This window comes from Rana temporaria, chromosome 2 (genome assembly GCF_905171775.1).
Source record: "Rana temporaria chromosome 2, aRanTem1.1, whole genome shotgun sequence".
In the NCBI taxonomy this organism is placed as follows: domain Eukaryota; kingdom Metazoa; phylum Chordata; class Amphibia; order Anura; family Ranidae; genus Rana; species Rana temporaria.
In genome coordinates this window covers 212,581,827-212,603,936 of record NC_053490.1, presented here as the reverse complement: position 1 = coordinate 212,603,936, position 22,110 = coordinate 212,581,827, and the positions used below count along the sequence as shown (strand labels likewise).

At 41.6% G+C, this 22,110-nt stretch overlaps 1 protein-coding gene across 2 annotated transcripts in view; it reads left to right on the top strand.

Annotated features, from left to right (window-relative positions):
- RASA3 (RAS p21 protein activator 3) overlaps window positions 1-22,110 on the top strand; it is a 335,356-nt gene that overhangs the window by 274,225 nt on the left and 39,021 nt on the right. For both annotated transcript variants that reach the window (XM_040336372.1, XM_040336371.1), the window contains exon 13: window positions 8,293-8,367. In XM_040336372.1, the coding sequence (XP_040192306.1) occupies window positions 8,293-8,367 (75 nt within the window). The remainder of the gene's footprint in view (window positions 1-8,292; window positions 8,368-22,110) is intronic.

Below are 22,110 nucleotides of genomic sequence, written 5' to 3'. Positions count from 1 at the left end.
TTGAAGGCCTTCTCATTTGCTTTAAAATGCATTTTTACTGTGGAGTTAAGCCACCCAGGACTTTTGTTAGCGCTTTTAAATAGATTTCCCATTGAGATGCACTGGTTAATGCCTTTATTTTTTCACCAAATTTGTATGCAAGTTGTTAGGATTGTGTATATTCACATATCATTTTTTTATTATCAACACGTTATTGCTATTGTAAGGTTGCGCATTATTTTTACTTTATAACACCCATCTACTTTTCTCTGGTGCCTGCACAACTTTGTCTCCACCCGCCTCTGTGCTGGCTCCTGGCAGCACCTGCCGGGTACGATCCCAACTCTCCTTTAGTATGGAGAATCTTCTCAGTGTTGACAGTTGCTTCCCTAGATTCAGAACCTGGGTTTCCGGGGAAACAGCCTGCTTACATTTTGCACAGCAGTATCCGCCCTCGATCAGATGATCAAGGAACGCATACATGCCGCAAGATGTACACTGAGTCACATCTCCATACCCGCCGGACATCATACCCACTAATTTAATGGTGATTGGGAAATGTACTCTGTCCAATTAACTAACAACTAGCTTCCTGATTATTTTCTCAACAAACCCAACAGATGAAGGCTTGTAGTAACTTTACTGCTTGTTCAGAATGTGTAAATATGTTAGTCTGAATAGACTGGGCACATGCAAGTTCACTTTAAAGAATCTTGCCCTTTGAAAACTATGGCTTTGGCTTGGCTTTGGGTCTTTCTGTGTCCTTGAACTAGGACAAGTGATCAGGAAAGGTGAACCTGTTCAATCATGTTCTAGGAAAATTGTAAATTAGGGTTTTTTCTAGCACACGATAGGTAAACATAGCTTTACCCTATTTTCTAAGTTAAAGGGGTTGTAAAGGTTCGTCTTTTTTTTTCTAAATGTGTTCCTTTAAGTTAGTGCATTGTTGGTTAATTTACCTTTTCCTTTGATTTCCCTTCTAAATGTTTTTTTTCTTTGTTTGAATGTCTCACTTTCTGTTTCTCCTCAGTAAGCTTTCCACCATCATCTGAGTGGTGGAAAGTCATTTAGAACAGCTTACTGAACACCTTACTGAGGAGGAACAGGAAGTGAGAAATTTAGACAAAGAAAACAAAGAAAAAAAAAATTTAGAAGGGAAATTGAAGGAAAAGGTAAGTGAACCAACAATGCACTAGCTTAAAGGAACCTATTTAGAAACTAAAAACAAACCTTTACCACCCCTTTAAGTAAACACTCACTCTGCTAAGTGAACTGTGGCTACTCCTTTAGTAATTGAGGAAGGTGCTGAAGCTAAAGAGTCAGTATGACAGCCAAGAAAAGGTCAACTATAGCAGCTTCTATGTCCCTGTCATCTTAAACTGACTATTTCCAAGACATTTCTAAAATGAAACATGAAGTATTCTCCTAAACAATTGAATCAATCTGGTACCATAAAGTAAACCTGTCAAGCCTCGTACACACAACCGAGGAACTCGACGGGCGGAACACATCGTTTTCCTCGTCGAGTTCCTTGTTTTTTTCTGCATAATCACAGCAAAATACAGGTGGCCGAAAAAAATAAATTATACCATCCTTCCATGTCATCTCAGAAAGTACTGCTGCTTAATGTACATCTCAACCCATTTATTTTGGAATAATGGTCATTCGGAGAATGCTTCTGTGCCCCAATGGGCCTTTACAGCTGTCCAGGATCCCAGCAAAAACATGTGGTCCACATCTCTTTATTGAGCCTGTACCTCTTTATATGCCAATGGAAAATTCTGTAGTGAGCTGATGACACCATTCATTTCCTATGCAAGTCCCCCAATAGTTTCACCATGTGAAAAGTGCCTTCCAGAGAGTGACAGGTCGCAAGGGTTGGGGTCTCCAGGATAATGGACAATGGATTAGATCCAACAGAGAGTTGGACTCCTTGTTTGACATACAAGAAAAAACAGTTGAGCTCCTGTTTAAAGTTATCATTTATGTGGGTATAAAAAGGCTAGCCTTAAGCCCAGTGGGCTGCATACAACGGGCTCACCAATACTTGCTGGCTTTGATTATTTCCCAGCATGCAACATATGTGTCCCGTGAGTTCATGCTCAATGACAAATTCCAGCATATATTATTAAAAGGACTCTATTCCATCGCAGACAAGCCACAATTTGCTGCCTTATATCTTACACACTGAATGAAACTTAAGAATTTTCTCTTCTTGACACTGACAATGATTTTCTTTTTCCTCCTTACATGAAAGCTGTTTCGGCACAGAAACGTGCTCGCTACAAAAATCTTAACAAGAGCAGGCGGCCTCTAAAAATACATGGGGAATACATTTAAGTATCGCAAGGTTTCTTGCCAAAACCATTACATCTGGGTTCCATGGAAAACAAGGAATTTCATGTGAGCTTTCATTATTTATTATGAAGCTCCAGGCAGTTGTTTAAGCGTTTGTAATCTGAACTGACCAACTGTGCATGTAACTAATTATAGCTGTTTATCAGAATGCAGCGTGGCATACAGAATTAACACATTCAAGGCTGTATGTGCATATTTCTGCCACTTAGCTTGGGTTCACAGTAATCAAGACCCACTGTATCATACTAAACTCTGACACTTGGCACTGCCATGGCTGTAAAATCACATAATGCTCTACACTTCCCACTACAATGTGACACAAACATAATGCATTTTTCAGTTTTCATTTCCTTCTGGTACCCCATAACTTTGTTAAATACCAATCAAATTGAATTTGTGCTAACTTAATTTATTGTGTTGATAAGATGTATTGCTGTGTGGACATTTTTTCTTCAAGGAAAATTGGTTACATTTCTATCATTTGCTTTCATAGAGATTTATCTACTAGAGATGGGAGATGGGAGGACTGATCCTCTTAACTCAAAATAAAAAAAAACCTCCTTATTGATACAGGCTAGACTCGCCAGACACACAGGCTGCTATTCCCATACCAAGCTTACAAGCTCCTGTTGTGTTGCTACGAGCCAGTTATACTATGCAGCATTGGGCAAGTGCTTCAAGAGGAGCCCATTTTTTAAAATGCCAAACCAGTGCTGATGGGCATGAGCCACTTCTGCAACACCAGTACAACTTTACAGTGAATTCATTCTGAAAAGTATCCAGCACTTTTGTTGATGGAGCAGCAGTCTATTTGAGTTCCGACTGATCTCCTTGAGGCATTGAGTTGGCGTTCATCCAAACCCCTTGACTGGTTGCATGTATATTGAAGTATTCAGCTGAGTATTCTGAATTGGTTCTGTCGTTCAGAAACAAAATGACAGAGAAATCCAGAGCAAAGAGGTCATATTGCAGTAAGTAAATTTAACTATTTATTGATTAAAAAATGTATAAATGCACCCAGAAAACACGGTGAAGGCGAAAACATGTAGTGTGCTAAACCGCTAATATGACCACAGGTCCGCTCCTTAGCTCAGGAGTGCTGGGGAATCCTGGCCAAGGTGGTTGGGATGCACACTGCAGCTCTGGAATATCGCCACTGACCCTCCTGGAGACTGATGATAGGGGAATTCATGCGTCTCTCCGGACCGGTATCTCAGCACTCCCAGCATGTGACATCATCCACAAGGTGTGTAGGCACCGACAGCGGCAGCCTATCGTCTTTGGGAGCGGAGTCAGCTGAGCTATGCCAGAGCTGGGGTGTGCGTTTCCCAACCAGCTTGGCCAGGCTTCCCTAGCCCTCCTGAGCCTCGGAGTGGACCTGTGGTCACATCAGCTGCCGGTATACCACACTACACGCTCTCTCCTTTACCATGTTTGTGAGTGCGTTTATACATTTTTAAATTAATAAATAGTTTTACTTGCTGCACTATGATCGCTTTGCTCTGGACTTCTCTTGTTTACATAATCCTAGAGCTTCTTCCTCTGGTCATCTGGAAGCATTGAATCTTTGCACCTTTCAAGAGATGTCGGTTTCATAGGATTATGCGTGACCAATTCACTAATTAGCAGGGCTTCAATACAATGCATGTTTTCAATTTATTTCATGTGCATTAAGAAGCACTGCTGTATGCCGTATTGGCTTTATAGTATGTGTAGTGATATGTAATTGGAACAAGGTTCAAGCGCTTGCTTTTATCTTTTCTTGTCATTCGGAAACGCCTACACACATCCTCTTTTCAGCTCAAGTGGGCAGAGTCCTAAAGCAGCAAAAAAACGAAACTAAAACTTTGTTTATGTTAATGATAAGGCAATAACCTAGATGTGTATATTTTTATGAAATCCATAAATTACTAGAATGAGAGATTGCTGCATACATAACTGTCTCCTGTTCCATAATCCTATATTGAGAACAATGCAGACTTTGATGAGCCTCTAAAATTCCCATAAGCCTTCTTCATTGTGCCAGGATTTACAGCATTAAGCAGGAAGTCATAGGCTACCCGGGGCTGCAAGGCGTCTCTTAACACAAATAACCATCACTGCTGTCAGTCATACACATGGAGATTAAGGGCCAGATTCTTGTAGATCCGCGTATCTTTGCGCTGGCGTAACGTATCTGATTTACGTTACACCTCCGCAACTTAGACGGGCAAGTGCTGTATTCTCAAAGCACTTGCTCCGTAAGTTGCGGCGGCGTAGCGTAAATAGGCCGACGTAAGCCCGCCTAATTCAAATTTGGAACAGGGGGGCGTGTGTTATGTAAAATAACCATGACCCGACGTCATTGACGTTTTTCACGAACGGCGCATGCGCCGTCCGTGGACATATCCAAGTGTGCATTGCTCCAAATACGCCGCAAGGACGTATTGGTTTTGACGTGAACATAAATTCCGTCCAGCCCCATTCACGGACGACTTACGCAAACGACGTAAAATATTCAAATGCATCGAATGTGACGAGCGCATTCTCGTCGTACGCGATGACGTCACCGCGTTCTTGCCTTTCAAAAGAACCACGGTTCGTTTGAAAGGACTGTGTGTACACTCGGGCGGCAAGAGATTCTTGCCAAGAATCTCATCAGGAAAAACACATTTTTTTCCTGACGAGATTCTGGCCCGTGTGTACGAGGCCATTGACCTAAAACAAGAATGCTGCAAGAGCAGTAAAAATTTCTGATCTGCATTATTTTTTTAGGCTAGTGACTAGAAATGTATGAGTACTGTATTTGCTGGCGTATAAAACTACCTTTTATACCTAAAAAACTGTTAAAAAAGCAGGGGTCGTCCTATATGCCGGATCAGCTGCTCGGATGCCTGCTGGATGTGCGGTAATACTGTATGTAGCTTCGGCTACATACAGTATATACCGTTTAGCCAATCCCGGTGAGCGATGTATGAAAATGAATACAGAGCCTGCTCGGATTGGAGTAACAACCTCTGCCAATCCGAGCCGGCTACATACAGTAGCCTGCTCGGATTGGCTTTGAGAGTCAAAGAGACGTGGGCTGATGATGTTACAGCCTCTGCCAATCCAAGCAGGCGTTGTATTCATTAATAGAATACATCACTCGCTGTGATTGGCTCCAGCAAGAAGGAAGAAGAATATGGCTCCAGTTTCAGCAAGAATGAAGAAGAATATGGGTCCAGAAGGAAGAAATATTAGGCGTCGGAAGCCTCGGAAGGGGGGTTGTCTTATACGGTGAGTACAGGCAAAAAATCTTAAAAAACTATAAAATTAGGGGGTCGTCTTATACGCCCGGTCACCTTATACACTGGCAAATACGGTATAAAAGTTAGAGAATTAGCAGCCAATAAAATAGCATTCTAGAAAGGAGGTCAGCAGTGGCAACATATGTTCTTTAAACCAGTGTTCCTCAACTTTTTCCCAGCCAAGGCACCCATTAAAATTATGCACAATCGCGAGGTGCTCCTAACAGTTTTACATACTGCATACCCACACATAGGACACCTAACATTGGAGATGATTTATTCATGCAAAGCAAATACACTTTTGCACACTGGTACTGAATAGTATTCCAGCATTTCTTTTTCCTAATTTTCTCTCCACCATGCAGCTAACATGGCCCCAGTGCTGACAGAGAGAGGCAGAGGGGGGAAATCCAACAAGGATGCTGTGCAGATGCCAGACGTCCCTGTTTATCAACCAACGATGTCAGCAGTTGCTAGGACGCTGGTGGATGGCCCATACGGTGCCCAAGGTTGTAATGATGCACAATAAAAACCTGTGGCCTTGTTTAACAAAAAAGGCTGACTTGCACACATTTTCTGGGCAATTAAGGGCAATTTTCAGGCATTTTAATAAAGAACCCCTAAAGAACTCGGAAGGCACCATAGGATGCCTGGGTACCCTGGTTTAACCACTTTCAGCCCACAGACGTCATATGACTTTGAGTGGGGATATCTGAATGATGCCTGCAGCTACAGGCATCTTTCAGGTATCATATTTTTTGGATGGCGATTCTGTGCACCATAAGAACTATCATATTGGCAGTTCAGCCACTTAATTGTTTTTACAGGTGCCTCTGGTACTTTTCCGGGCTCGCAGGTATGATCGGCGAGCCAGAGAATGAATCGGTCGCCACCGGGAAGTTAATCATAAAGATTTCTGGTAACCAGATGGTCCCTAGTAATTTCTATGACCCTTACGTCCGAGCCGGCGAATGTAAACAAAGCCGGGGACTCGGCTGGAAAGGCCGAGACAGTTCATTTATTTTTTATCTCAGTCTTTCCAGCCTGAAGGAGAGATGTGGGGTCTTATAGACCCCACATCTCTTTATAAAGAGGACCTGTCACGCACTATTATTATTACAAGGGATGTTTACATTCCTTGTAATAGAAATAAAAAAGATAAAACATTTTTTTAAAGAGACAGTGTAAAAATAAGAAAATAAAGGTAAAATAAAAAAAAAAAAAAATTTAAGCACCCCCCATCCCTGCGTACTGGCGCACAGAAGCAAACAAATATGTAAGTTGTGCTCACAAATGTAAACGGCGTTCAAATCACACATGTGAGGTATCACCGCATGCGTTAGAGCAAGAGCAACAATTCTAGCCCAAGACCTCCACTGTAACTCTAAATTGGTAACCTGTAAAAAAGTGTCTATGGAGATTTTTAAGTACCAAAGTTTGGCGCCATTCCATTAGTGTGCACAATTTTAAAGCGTGACATGCTAGGTATATATTTACTCGTCATAACATCATCTTTCACATTATACAAAATATATATAATGTCATCAGAGAGCTGCAACTGGTCAGGCAGCAGAGGCTTCGGGGACTGGTTGCAGGAAGAGGAGGAATGATGTGGGAGCGAGGAATAAGGTATATATTTTACCTTTATCATCACTGAAAGAACAGCACTTTATAGCGATATCAAAATAATGCCAAAAATATAGATTCTATATACTGTATGTGTGTATGTATGTTTCCTTAACCAATAGCATCCGATCTTTTTTTTTTTTTTTACAATCTATTTATTTAACTCCCCATACATAACACATCTCCTGCTTATGTGAGACTACAGTGTCTCTAGCAGTCATAAAGCCAATGGTTACACCCTGTTTATATCTCCTTTCAGAGAAATACTGGTCAACCTGAGACTATAATCTCATGAGACTCTGACTTATCAAGAAGTAACCGCACATTTCCTCTCCCAGTGACTCAGCCCCTGCAATCTGTGAGGCCCATCGGTCTTTAGGGAGTTCAGCCTTATCACACAGGAACAGTAATGAAGTGTGCCCTCTGTTGGGCAAAGAATGTCATGATCTGATATTGTACTACAAATGTCATTTTTGTTGTATTTAAATGGGCAAAGGCAGGGACTTTGTTAACCTAAATCAGTAAATTGGCATTTAGATAGCTGTTATCATATACAGTTCATAATGTAGATATATTATACATCCACCTTAAAGTAGATTCTATTTTTGTACTGCAGCTCAAGTATCAGAATGAGCACAATTGAAAAAAAAAATGTTTTGTCCTGCAGTGCCTTTCTGTACAATATGCCACACACATTATATTGCATATGTAAGTACAGGGCTTTAACAGAGATTACATTCTTTGTTAACATCAGGAGTGACTTTTTGTGAAAAAAAAAAAAAAACATCAGGAGTCAGCACAGGCACTCCAACTGTCAGCCTGATTTTACATTAAAGTTTCTGTGCAAGCAATGATGAACACTGTGGCACTATAAAGTAGATTGGTGAGGCTCCTGCAATAAAGGGATGCTTTTGCAAGGCTATTTGATCATCTGGACTAGCGCCCAGAAGCGATTCAGTTCGCATGCGCCGCGCTTTATAAGTTTTTCATTCATTCATTCATTCATTCATTCATCATTACTAAAATTCGATTTTTTTAACAGTATATTTGTTTCCCTTAGATTTGTGATTTGCATAAACCTTGTGAAATTGATCCAGTAAAGCTGAAGGATGGAGAGAATTTAGAAACAAACAAGGTAAGCAAACTACTACTAATATTCATATATTTTCACATTTATTTTTGTACAAGTAGTCCCAGAATTGTTAGACCTGGTTAAAGGTAAACCTGTATGAGGTTTCACGCAGGGGGTGCCATTCTGCCCCTGTAAAAGACGTGAGCCAGTTGTGAACTGGTTAAAGCATGCTATACAGCACAGTGCTTGTGCTATGTCATTTGGCCCCCTGTATACTCTAAAAAATCTGGCTGATCCTGCCTGGCTATATCCTCCCTTCTGCAAACAGGAGCTACTCAGGGCCGGATTAACAATGGGGCTGATGGAGCTGCAGCTCCAGGCCCCTTTCTCAAGATAGGCCCATTTGCCCCAAAAAAAAAAAAAAATTTTTTTTTTTTTTTTTTTTTTTTAAGATTTTTTTTTTTTAAGATCGAATTTGGGGGGTTGTAGCTCGATGACCAGAGGTCACAGAAACCCCACATTTAGGGGTAGGCATGGGAAGAGCTACCCCACAACTGGTTAAAATATGGGACGGCTATCATTTATGGTTCCGGAGATACGGGCCTGCTTGCACAGCCTGTCAGAAGCTACATTCAGAGCGCCAATATAAATACAAGCTGACACACTACAGCAGACTGATAGGATCACAGTGCTTATAATAATTATTTGTATATTACTCATGGTAATTAACCCCTTGCCACCCAGACCAATTCTGACACTTCTCTACTACATGTAAAAATTTGTTTTTTGCTAGAAAATTACTCTATGGTGGTCTTTGCACTTTTTATGTTGCAGGGTACAGAGCTGCACGATTCTGGCTAAAATGAGAATTGCAATTTTTTTGCTTAGAAGATAGATCACGATTCTCTCACGATTGTTGCGGCGTAACATCATCTTTCACATTAAAACAAAAAAAATAAAAAAGTGGGCTAACTTCACTGTTTTGTTTTTATGGTTTTTATTATTCATTGAAGTGGGCAAATGCAGTGTGACATAAAATATTGCAGCAATTGCCATTGTATTCCCTAGAGTCTCTGCTAAAATATATATAATGTTTGGCGGTTTCAAGTAATTTTCTAGCAAATAATATTGCTTTCTAACTTAAGAAACAAGTGTTGGACTTTAAGTGGTTACATTTAGTTACAATGTTAGTTAGTTACAATGTTTCATTTTGTTTACAAACTTCGCAGACTACCCAGATTTATTCTTTACACACAGAAGTTTATCCCTTTGATCTAAGAAGGAAGCGTTAGTTACAATGTTTCCTGTTAAAAACTTGGCAGACTGCCCAGATATTTTCTTTTGACAGCTGAAAGTCTCTCCACTTGTTATATGAAAGAATCAGCAAACTCTGCATTGAAGATCGTCAGGGGGGTTGAATCGAGATCACGATTTTTTTAACGATTAATTGTGCAGCTCTAGCACGGTATTTGCGCAGAAATTTTTCAACCATGTTTTTTTGGAAAAAAATGTTTCATTCATTAAAAAAACAGTTAGTTAGTTAAGTTAGCACACTTTTTTTTGGTATCCTAAGCGATGCTTTACATTTTTTTTAGGTTACATGTTTAGAGTTACAGAGGAGGTCTAGTACTAGAATTATTGTTCTCGCTCTAACGATCGTGGCGTATGTAACCTGTGTGTATCTGGCTCTGATACTACCAGTGCCTACCCAGCCACTGACTAGTATCTCTCCCCAGCCTGTCCCCACACACCCTCTCACCTGCTGACCTGTGGATGGGGGAATCACTCCTGCAGTGTTATTGTGTTCTGCCAGTGCGTACAATGATCAGTGTTGCTAACTTTAGCTGGCAGCACTGATTGTTTTAAGAAAAAAAAACAGGCTGGTTGTACTCAAGTTGATTAATAGATTGACTTGTGTAAAACCAGCTAGCCCATACATAGATTGACTATGGCTGGTCTCTGCATAATTGGCGTAATTTCAATCCATGTATGACCCGCTTAACCACTACTCAGTCCCTAAATATCCTTCCACTCCTGTACATAGTGCTCACTGTCATACTCTCCACACTCCTCTCCTGTACATAGTGCCCACTGTCATACTCTCCACACTCCTCTCCTGTACATAGTGCCCACTGTCATACTCTCCACACTTCTCTCCTATACATAGTACCCACTGTCATACCCTACACACTCCTCTCCTGTACATAGTGCCCACTGTCATACCCTCCACACTCCTCTCCTATACATAGCGCCCACTGTCATACCCTTCACACTCCTCTCCTGTACATAGTGCCTGCTGTCATACACTTCTCTCCTGTACTTAGTGCCCACTGTCGCACCCTCCACACTCCTCTCCTGTACATACTGCTCACTGTCATACCCTCCACACTCCTCTCCTATACATAGTGCCCACTGTCATACCCTCCACACTCCTCTCCTATACATAGTGTTCACTGTCATACCCTCCACACTCCTCTCCTATACATAGAGCCCACTATCATACCGTCTACATTCCTCTCCTGTACATACTGCCCACTGTCATACCCTCCACACTCCTCTCCTGTACATACTGCCCCATCATACCCTCCACACTTCTCTCTGGTACGTACTACCCTCTGTCATACCCCCTCACTCTTCCTGTACATACTGCCCATTGTCATGCCCTTCACACTCCTCTCCTGTACATAGTGCTTTTTTCCGTACCCTTTGTACTCCTCTCCTGTACATAGTGCCCACTGTTAGACCCTCCACATTCCTCTCCCTCACCTGCACATACTTCCCACTTATATACCGTCCATACTCCTCCCCTATGTCGCTACCCACAAAAACAGTTCTTTAAAATTATACTGAATATCCTCAATGTTACCAGCTCTAGAATGGACACACTTTTGTTAGTTCAACTAAAGGAAATATCAGTTCTCATATTTGTTCTGCCCCATTATTAGTACTCATTTAATTTTGTGATTACTACTATGATGTATAGAGGAACATCAGGGATCTCAGCTACTTTAAATATAGCACTTATATAAAAAAGTGGCCCTGAAAATATTTTTTTAATGTTGGCAACTGTGCACTTAGGCACTGCCCAAGGGCCACCGTCCACCCGGTCAATAGGGGGCCCCATGAGAGGCTCCTGGGATCCTGTGATAATAAAGCGGTAGTAAACTTTCCTGACATTACTACTTTTTAGAGGCCCTGGGGTAGGTTATGCCACAATGTACAAGTATGCACAGCATATTAGCACATTAGTGTACACTTAAATTTTCAGACTGAGCCCTCCAGTGCTGCGATGAATCAGGCGGGGCCCGGGCACTTCCATCTTCATCCGGTCTTCCTTCTGGGTTCTGTGCCTTTGGTCACTTGCCTTGGCTGGGCTGCGTTCATGTCATTCCCACGCATTTATTTATTATTTATTACACCCCATTCACACCTCCGCGACAAAACGCCCGACGCCGGCCGCTCGTGCCGCTGGAGGGGAGAATTCCCATTGCTGTCTATGAGATGGTTCACATCTCATAGACGCCGTACACCTGCAGCATGAAAAAAAGTCCCGGACCCTTTTTTTCAGGCGGCATTGGCGTTCGGCCATACAAAGCAATAGGAAGGATTTGTAAAAAAAAAGTTACACTATTCGCGGCAAAATACGCCGCGTACGCGGCGTTACTTGTCGCGGAGGTGTGAATGCAGCCTAAAAGGCCCCACCAAAATCCTCAGCACCAGGCCCATGATGTTCTTAATCTGGCCCTGGAGCTACTGAGCCCTGGCATTGTGGTCCGTCGATTTCATTATCTGCAGCCCTGCTTTCTGCATCTCTCCTGTCTCTGTGTGTCCACTGTCCTCCTCCCCCTCTTCTCCCTGCTTGTATCAGCGCCCCTACCCCCACGCTTCTTATCCTTTCGTATCTAGTCTTATCCCCTCTGTACCTTAATAACATGTGTCCCTGTACCTGTTTAATGTAAAAAATCTGCCAATCTGTACCTTGTATGAGCGTGGCTCCAGGCGCTCAGCTGATTGTCGGCTCACTCTCTCCCCCCGCCCACTGCAGCTGTGAGCTGGAGAGAGAAGCGAGGAGAGGAATCAGCTGTGCACCCAGAGCGCAGCTTATATCTGTACCGATCGGCGGATATTTTAAAGAACACAGGCACAGGGACACGCATTATTAAGGTACAGAGGTGATAAGAAGATTTGATACAAGTGGGTAAACAACCACCTTAAGATCAACAGGGAAAATGAGGCCCCGTACACATGACCGTGTTTCTCGGCAGAATTCAGCCAGAAACTCGATCGGAGCTGAATTCTGCCGAGAAACCCGGCGTGTGTAAACTTTCGGCCGAGGAAGCCGACGAGTTCCTCGTCGAGCCAAATAGAGAACATGTTCTCTATTTCCTCGTTGTTCAATGAGGAAAGTTGGCTCACCTAGATCATCGGCGGCTTCACACAGAACTTGACGAGCAAAACGACGAGTTTTGCCCGTCGAATTCCTCGGACGTGTGTACGGGGCCTTAGTCTTGGAGGTCGCACCATTGGAGTACATGGGAAATGTTAGAAACCACCAGTAATGTAACATTACAGCATCTACCAAAACCTGAAATATCAGTTTTAAGTGGAATGAACTTTTAACTACTTTAGCACTTTGTCTTGTCCGTGGCACCCTCAAAGTTGTATTGGGTGTCACCATACCTGTAGAACAAGTTATCTTCCATAAACAAGCTATTAATAACTTTTATAAATATGTATGTTGACGTACCATTTAGGATAACTAACATTTCTTTAATAAGTGTAACCTGTTATCACAATCTATTTCCGTCTAAAGAGAAGCTGACTGCATATGTTTCTCTTGTTTACTTTATTACAGATATATTTTGCATACATTTTTTTGCTAGATTAGACAATTACTACTACTATTCTTATTGTTTATTCACACCTCTACAGCAGGAACATGCACCTTACCTCAGCACATGAATGTACTTTACTTGCATTAACACATTGCAGTGCCATTAATTTTCAATTGCACACTAATGCTGCGTACACATGATCGGGTTTTGCCTGGCCAAATCACATTGGAATTTTGACGGAATTCCATCTGAGAGAAAGAGAACATGTTCTATATCTAAACTCCGATGGAATTCATTGGAATTTCCAATGAAAAAACTCAGATTGGGCTACACACGACCGGTATCCGATGGAAAAAGTCCATCTGACTTTTTCCATTGGAAATTCCGATCGTGTGTTTGCGGGATAGACCAACACACCTTCAAAGCAAATGCGTTGCAGCGCCCAGTAACACACTTATGTGCATTCTTGTGTGCTGTGTTGGAAACAATGGTGCATATCCAGTTTTAGTATTTGTTAGAGCATTTTTCCTGCCTTGTAAAGGGTAATTCTTGTGCTGCCATGAACATAGTTTCTTGGCCATGGACTCAAAATTTCAATGTTTTGTGCCCCAAGCCACTTTTGCCTTATGGCAAGGTCCTCCATCATGCTTAAAAGGCATTGTTCCTCACCAAACTGTTCTTGGATGGTTGGGAGAAATTGCTCTCGGAGGATGTTTCGTACTATTCATTATTCATGGCTGTGTTCTATGCAAAATTGTAAGTGAGCTCACTCCCTTGGCTGAGAATAAACCCCACACATGATTGGTCCCAGGATGCTTTATTCTGGACACAGGACTGATGGTAGCCCTCACCAAGCGCCAACAGAGGAAGAACAATGATTTCAACCACCACCCTCCTTTGAGGCCCCGTACAGACGAGGGGACATGTCCGATGAAAACGATTCGCGGACCGTTTTCATCGGACATGTCCGCTCAGAGATTTCGGTCTGATGGTTGTACACACCATCAAACTGACAAACGGACAGACAGCGCAGTGACGTGGCGGTGACGTTGACGTCGCCAGGTCCGCAAACCGGGAAGTAAAATACTTCCACGCATGCGTCGAATCCATTCGACGCATGCGGGAGATTTCTGTCCGCTGGTTAGGTGTACTAACCAGCGGACATGTCGGACGGACGGGTTTCCAGCCGACAAGTTTTAAAGCCTGCTTTAAAACTTTTGTCTGCTGGAAACCTGTCTGCTAGGCTGTACACACGGTCGGATCTGTCTGCTGAAACTGGTCTGCGGACCAGTTTCAGCAGACATGTTCGGTCGTGTGTATGAGGCCTGAAAGGTTCAAGTCTGTTATTCTAAGGCCTCATACACATGGTACAAAAATCAGAAGGGAAAAGTCTGAAGACGAGCTGTCTGCGGATTTCCAAAAACGTTAGTACGGTGCATTCGACAGACAATCTGACTTTTACATTACAGGTTGTGCAGGCTAAAACAAATTTTGTCTGATGTGAACTCAACCTCCGATTTTTGGATGGTCAGTACAGAAATCCATCACACAAAAGTCAAAAGTACAAACACGCATGCTTGGAATCAACGACTGGAAAGAGTTTGTTCTTGTAAACTGAATATCAGTAGGGGGTATAGGGGCGCTCACTCTAAACTTACTATTAAATTAAAATATTTTATATGTTCTTCAATACTAAATAAATAAATATGGCTTCCTCTTCAATGCAAATAAATACCAAGTGCAGCAATCCAAATGCACTTGGTATTTACTTGCATTTTAGAGGAAGTCCTATTTATTTATTTATTTAGTATTGAAGAACATATAAGATATTTTAATCTAATAGTAATTTTAGAGTGAGCGCCCCTAAACCCGCTTCTTATATTCATTTTGCTTTCAGTGTGTGAACACTCACTAGGTGGCTGCTACACATTATTTCTTTTTTTTTTCCTTCTACCCCACATTTGCGCATTAGTTTCCCCTAATTTTCATCTTGTAAACTACTGTTTGTAATCTAGAATTAACATTTGTGACGCGGCAATTGATGAAATGTCAAAATTCTCATCTTCTTTAATGGGATAATAATGAAGCTGCTTTGCATGTAGTTATGCCAAACGTATTTTAAAATACATTTGTTTTGTACGATCTGAATATCCCAGATCAACGCTCACCAAACGTCTACTAACACTAAATTAGTAGGAGGGGCCGAAAAGGGTGGTGGTTGAGAAATTAACTTCATCTTTATACAATCATAGTACATCACTATATTCGTGTTTGTCAAACGACAATTTGCGAATAGTTAGTATGCTAGACAGAATCCTGCACACGCCTTTTTGACAAAAATCAGACGCTCGGTCGTCCAACAATCAAACAGTGTGTACAAGGCGTAACTCAGTCAGCATTACAGAGTGATTTCCAAGCTTATCTTTGTCAACACTGACACCTGTGTTAATGAGAGAATCCCTAACATGATGTCAGCTGGCCTTTTTTTGGCAGGACTAAAATGCAGTGGAATTTTTTTAACATTCTGGAGTACAGTGGAATCCAAAGTACTCGCATATAAAAGCGAGTTTCCCCATTGAAGTCAATAGAAACTAAAATAATTTGTTCCGCGTTGACTTCAATGGGAGGCAGGGGGCACCAGAGAGCCTCGGAAACGTCCAAAAAGGCCCGAAGACACTTTGGCTGACCTCGACAAACCTCGGAAAGACTTCCTACCCGTGATTTGCCAAGGTCAGCCGTGCTGTCCTCGGGACCTGCTGTGCATTTCCGAACCACGCCGATTGGCTGCGATCGACGACGTTCGGCTCTACTCGTTTCCGGCGCCACCCCACCTCAGGCCAAAAGCAGGACTGCACACCGTTTTGGCCTGAATCATGCTCGTTTTGCGAGACAACACTCGCAAACAGAGTCAAGATTTTTTAAAATACAGTGCTCATATTGCGAAACGCTCGTTAACCGCGTTACTCGCAATCCGAGGTTCCACTGTATATGCAAATTGCCATCATAAAAACTGAGGCAGCAGACTTTGTGAAAATTTATATTTGTGCCATTCTTAAAACTTTTGGCCACGGCTGTACACCCAGGCAGGACTAATGCAAATCTCTGAATGCAGTCTGTCTGTGTTTACACATAAGTCCTATGCAAGGAAATTCCTGCAGCTGCCAGCCTGCACTGGCATACGGGTATGTGACTCCATGTATAAGAGCCCTACAAAAGCGGAAGTTATAAGCTGATTTGCTACCATGCACAGCTGCACCAGATTTTGCACTCTCCAATTTTAGTAAATGAACCTCAGTGTCAGTGCTATATTGCTAAGGCACTCCTAAGGACTTACAAATACTGTAGTTTCTTGGTTAGTTTCAAAGCTTGTGACCATTATATAAACATATGTTCCTTAGTTTTATTTAGTTCAACTGGACTTGTTTAGTAATGTTGAGTCGGCATATGTGGTTAAAGCGTAGGTGGTTCCTGTAATCCACAAGTTTTTTTGTTGTTTGCTTATATCCACTGCCAGTTTTAGTGTGTACTTCCCGGAATGACTGGCAATATATATATGTAAAGGTTTTTTTTATACTCATTATGGTATAGCTAGAAATTACTGAACCTTACTAGACCAGTTAAATGTGACCAGTTAAATCCCGGCCAAGACACTGTCTGTGTGAAGTTTGCATGTTTTTCCACGGGGTTCCTTCACACTCTAAAAACATGTCTAAAGATTAAGTGGCACTTGTATATATTAGCCCCAGTATGTGGGTATGCAGGACCAATAAGTACCTTGGCCTGTAAGCTCCCAGAGGGCAGGGACTGATGTGAACGTACTGTAGGTAAAACACAAAATAAATTGTTGGTGCTATATAAAAGTGATACAAAAATATTGATATTGATATAAATATTGATATAAAGCTATCACATGACCCAGATCTTTTCCAGACTGTCTGTAGGGAAACCTAAGCAGGTAGAGCTTCTAGTCCTGTTGGTCATATGTTCAAAATGTTCAAAATGAAAAAATAAAATAAAACATCCAATTGATATGAATAAATTGTTTTAAATTGTCATACAAATATATATATATATATATATCTCTCACAAAAAATATAAAATATTGCGCCAAATGTTGATAATGGTGAAAGCTGCTAACACAAACAAATAGACAAGATTTGTAACAGTGCAAAAGTAAAAAATGCGTAGCGCTGAGTGTGAGAAGAGATAAGTGGACCTCACTCTATAGCGTGAGTATTAAATATAGTGCAAACAGATAATAGTATGCAAAACCTCTGTGTTTATAAACCATATATATCATGTGTGTGTACACAATATGGATTCATGAGACATTGCTGAATTAATGAATCAAATAGTCATTGAAAAAATATAGGCAAAGTTCATAGTGAATTTCGTGACATCCGTCACCATAGGATCATCAGTGAATATCCAAGTGAAATATCGCAGATCAATATGAAGAGATGATCAGAAACCACAACTGACAGAAATGATGTGTCATTCAAAAACACCACCGGGGAGTGCCTTCACCTTTGGCTAGGGGGGGGAGAAGTGAATACTCTTACCCTCCAGTATGGATCCAACTCACCCTACAGTGGAGGATCACTTGCGCTTAAATCAGGGAGTTGAGGTAAACGGATCAGCAGGTCATCTCCTCTCTCGTCCGCGGCACCTCATCCCGGATTGGTAGCTCCAAAGCAGGAATCCGATACGACAAGGATTGTTTATATATATATAATTTAAAATCAAATTTTTATTATTTTTAGGCAATAGCATGGTATGGGTGGATTTCGGACAATTACAGGCTGAGTCACATCCCTCCAGCCTTTGTCTTAGAACTGTGTATACGACCACATGTGTGACTCTATAGTCACATGGGTTGCTCAGATGTGATAGGGAGGAAATGCTCAGCATAGAAACTCACTGAAAACTTAGCATGTGCAGAGCTTCCAACAGTGCTCTGCAACATTCCTAGCTGAATTGGGGACATGAACAGAAGGGGGAGATGCAGAATACAGAAAACAAATCTCATGGTGACTGAGTTTTTTATAATGTGGGTTTAGTAACACTATAATGCCTGCAATAATAATACTATCTTTCCCTGGTACTAAAACAGATTTAGCCCTGGTTCACACTGATGCTACTTTGAAATCGTGCTACTTTACTTGAAGTAGCGCGATTTCAAAGTAGCAAGGTCAGCGCGATTTCAGGTGCTACTTGATAGACATTTGTGTGGCTTCATACACAGATGTCTATAGAAATCGCCAAAAGTAGTGCAGTAACTACTTTTGCAAATCGGTGCGGCGCCGCAAAATCGCACCGATTAAAACAGTGCCATTGCCGCCAATAGGCTGCGACCTTGAAGAAGGGGTAACACCCTGAAAGCTTGTTCTAAAAAATTGTATGTTAGTGCAAATAAAAAAAGTATCACGGACAGTACTCAATTTTCTCTATCACAATTGCACTAATACGGCTACAATCATGTCAAGTTATATAAATGCAAATTTCTGTGGCCTTTCTGCTTCCCGGGAATATACCCTGAGCAATATCTTTAGTCATTTTTGTTTGTTGTACTTGTACATTGATATTTAGGGACCATGGAGAAGGTGTGGTAGGGCAAGGCTTTGTTAAAATCATTATTTCCTGCCCACTAATTAGGCAGCATCATCTCTGAGGTTAAGGGTGTCATTAACAATACTAGATTAACTAGTAATTCCTCTCCCAGGAATCATTTCATATTTAAAGTGGAACTGTACCCATAACAGTTTGATAACAATTAATGTTCTTTAACAAGGAACATACATTCCACATTAACAATTATGCTACCAAAATTAGTATGTGCTGTAAATTGCCTCCAGCATTGCACCTGTTTGCTGGAGGCTGCTATTACTGTATGTTGAAGCAGTCACTTCCTTATTGGAAACTCCTTGGTCTCAAAATCTATATGTCACTTTCTGTAATTACCACTTGACCTCCAGAAGGTTTACCCCCCCCCCCCCCTTTTCCTGACCAGGCCATTTTTTGCGATACGGCACTGCATTACTTTAACTGAGAATTGCAATGCTGTACCCAAACAAAATGTATGCCCTTTTTTTCCCCACAAATAGAGCTTTCTTTTGGTGGTATTTGATCACCTCTTGGTTTTTCATGAATTGCAATAGAAACAAACAACTGACAAGTAAAAAAAATTTTTTTTTACTTTCTGCTCCTAAACACATCCAATAAAAAAAAATCAAAATTCTTCATCAATTTAAGCCAATATGTATTCTTATTTGGAAAAAAAATCCCAATAAGTGTATATTGATTTGGTTGTACAAAATTTACGAGAGAGGGGGAGGGACAAACGTTTTTACTAGAATAGCGGGACTGCAATATTGCGTCAGACAAATCGGACACCTAACTGACACTTTTGACACTTTTTTGGGGACCAGTGACATTATGAGGCCCCGTACACACGACCGAGTTTCTCGGCAGAATTCAGCCAGAAACTCGATCGGAGCCGTATTCTGCCTAGAAACCCGGTCGTGTGTACACTTTTGGCCGAGGAAACTGACGAGGAACTCGCCGAGCCAAATAGAGAACATGTTCTCTATTTCCTCGTTAGTCAATGAGGAAACTTGGCTCGCCGAGATCCTCGGCGGCTTCACAAGGAACTTGACGAGCAAAACGATGTGTTTTGCCCGTCGAGTTTTGCCCGTCGAGTTTCACGTGTACGGGGCCTTAGAGTGATCAGCACTAAGAATAGGCACTATCACTGTATTAATGACACTGGCAGGGAAGGGGTTAACATCATGGGCGATCAGAGGGTTAACTGTGTGCATAGCTGGTGTTTCAGTGTTGTGGGGGAGGTGCTTTTACTAGTGGAAGACATGGATCAATATTTCTGCTTTACAGAAACACAAGATCCATGCCTTCAGTACTGACAGAATGACAATCTGCCTTGTTTACATAGGCAGACTGGCATTCTGTCAGTGTACCAAACGATCGGCGGGTCCCGTTGATTCTGAACAGTGCGGCCATGCTGTAGCAGTAGATCTGCTATGGGCCGGTCGGCAAGCAGTTAAAATGTGTGCATTTCCAGCCTTGATTGTACAGCCCCAATTCCAGAAAGGTTGGGATGCTGTAGGATCTTCATAAAAATAGAATGCAATGATTTGTAAATCTCATAAACCCACATTTTTTTCACAATAGAACACATATCAAATGTTTAAACTGAGAACATTTTAAATTTTAAGGAAAAAAAAGGCAAGTTTAGAGCTGCACGATTAATCATTAGAAAATCACGATCTCGATTCAACCCCCTCATGATCTTAATACAGCATTTCCTCGATTCAATGCAGAGAGTTCTCTGCTCACAGCTGACAGCTGTCATAAAAAATGAGAACTGTCCTTAAGACTTTTGGGGGCCAGACTATTGGCAATGGGGGTAGAAATGGTCCCGATGTCAGTGGAAAAATACAATGCCCCATCTTTGGTGTCATTGGGAGGAATTGTGACTTATCATGGGTGTCATTGGGAGAAAATTTGCCCCATTATTGGTGTCATTGGGAGGAATTGAGCCCCTTTGGGGTCAGTGGGGGGGGTTATGCCCTATTTTTGGTATCAGTGGATAAAATAATGCCTCAAGGGGGGCCGGATAAAAGCAAGCAAAGGACTGCATCTGGCCCCCAGGCTGCAGTTTGGAGCCCACTGTTTTAGATCAAAGTAATGAACTTTGGTCTGTAAATGAGGTCAGTTTAACCACATAAAGACTAATGCCGCGTACACACGATCAGTTTTCCCGTCGGAAAAACTTTGGATGGTTTTTCTGAGGGAATTCCGCCCAAGCTTGTCTTGCATACACACGGTCACACCAAATTTTGACCGTCAAGAACGCAGAGACGTACAACGCGTACGACGATCCAAGATCAATGAAGTTCAATAGGCAGTTCGCCTCTTCTGCTTGATTCTGAGCATGCATGTTTTTTTTTGCGCGTTGGAATTCCATACACACAAACAGTTTTTCCACTAGGAATTTTTTTTGTCAGGAAAATAGAGAACCTGCTCTCAAACTTTTGCTGGCACAAATTCAGACAGAAAAAGTCATACACACGGTCAGAATTCCCGTCCAAAAGCTCACATCTGACTTTTTCCGACGGGAAAATCCATCGCCTTTTTCTGACACTTGTTGCTTACTAGTTAAAATCAGTATTTTCTGCTAGAAAATTACTTAGAACCTCCAAACATTATATATATTTTTAGCAGAGATCCTAGAGAATAAAATGGCGGTTGTTGCAATATTTTATGTCACACTGTATTTGCACAGCGGTCTTTCAAACACATTTTTTTGTGAAAAAATACACTTTAGTTAATAAAAAAAATTAATAAAGATTAAAGTTAGTCCACTTTTTTTGTATAATGTAAAAAGATGATGTTACGCCACGAGAATCGTGATCTTTATTATAAGAAAAAAAACGTGATTCTCATTTTAGCCAGAATCGTGCAGCTGGCAGAATGGCTAAAAGGAATTGATGGCTGCACACCAGGTAGGTATGAATCTCTTTATTGTAAAATCTGTAACATGAATAACACCACAGGACAGGCAAACAGGTACAGGTAGATGCATTTCATACAGGGACGCTGCGCTTTTTCATTACCATTAGCGCAGTGTCTAATTTTGCAATAAAGAGATTCATCACTACCTCGTGTGCAGCCATCCATTCCTTTTATCCAGATTGCACGGCCGGCGAGCCGTTGCTATCACCCCTGGGAGGAGTCCATTCCCCAGCCTCACCTGGAGCGACATTTTCTTTTCCTAATACATTGCAAAATGGCACCAAGTATCTACATGATACTAGGCAGTTAGAGGATTGGTCCTATATTTGGTCTGCCATTTCTAAATACTTACTGAATACCACATCACAGCAAGTAGTATATAAGATATTTACAAGATGGTGCCTGGTTCCTTCCATGATAAGCCATTTTTTACTCCACA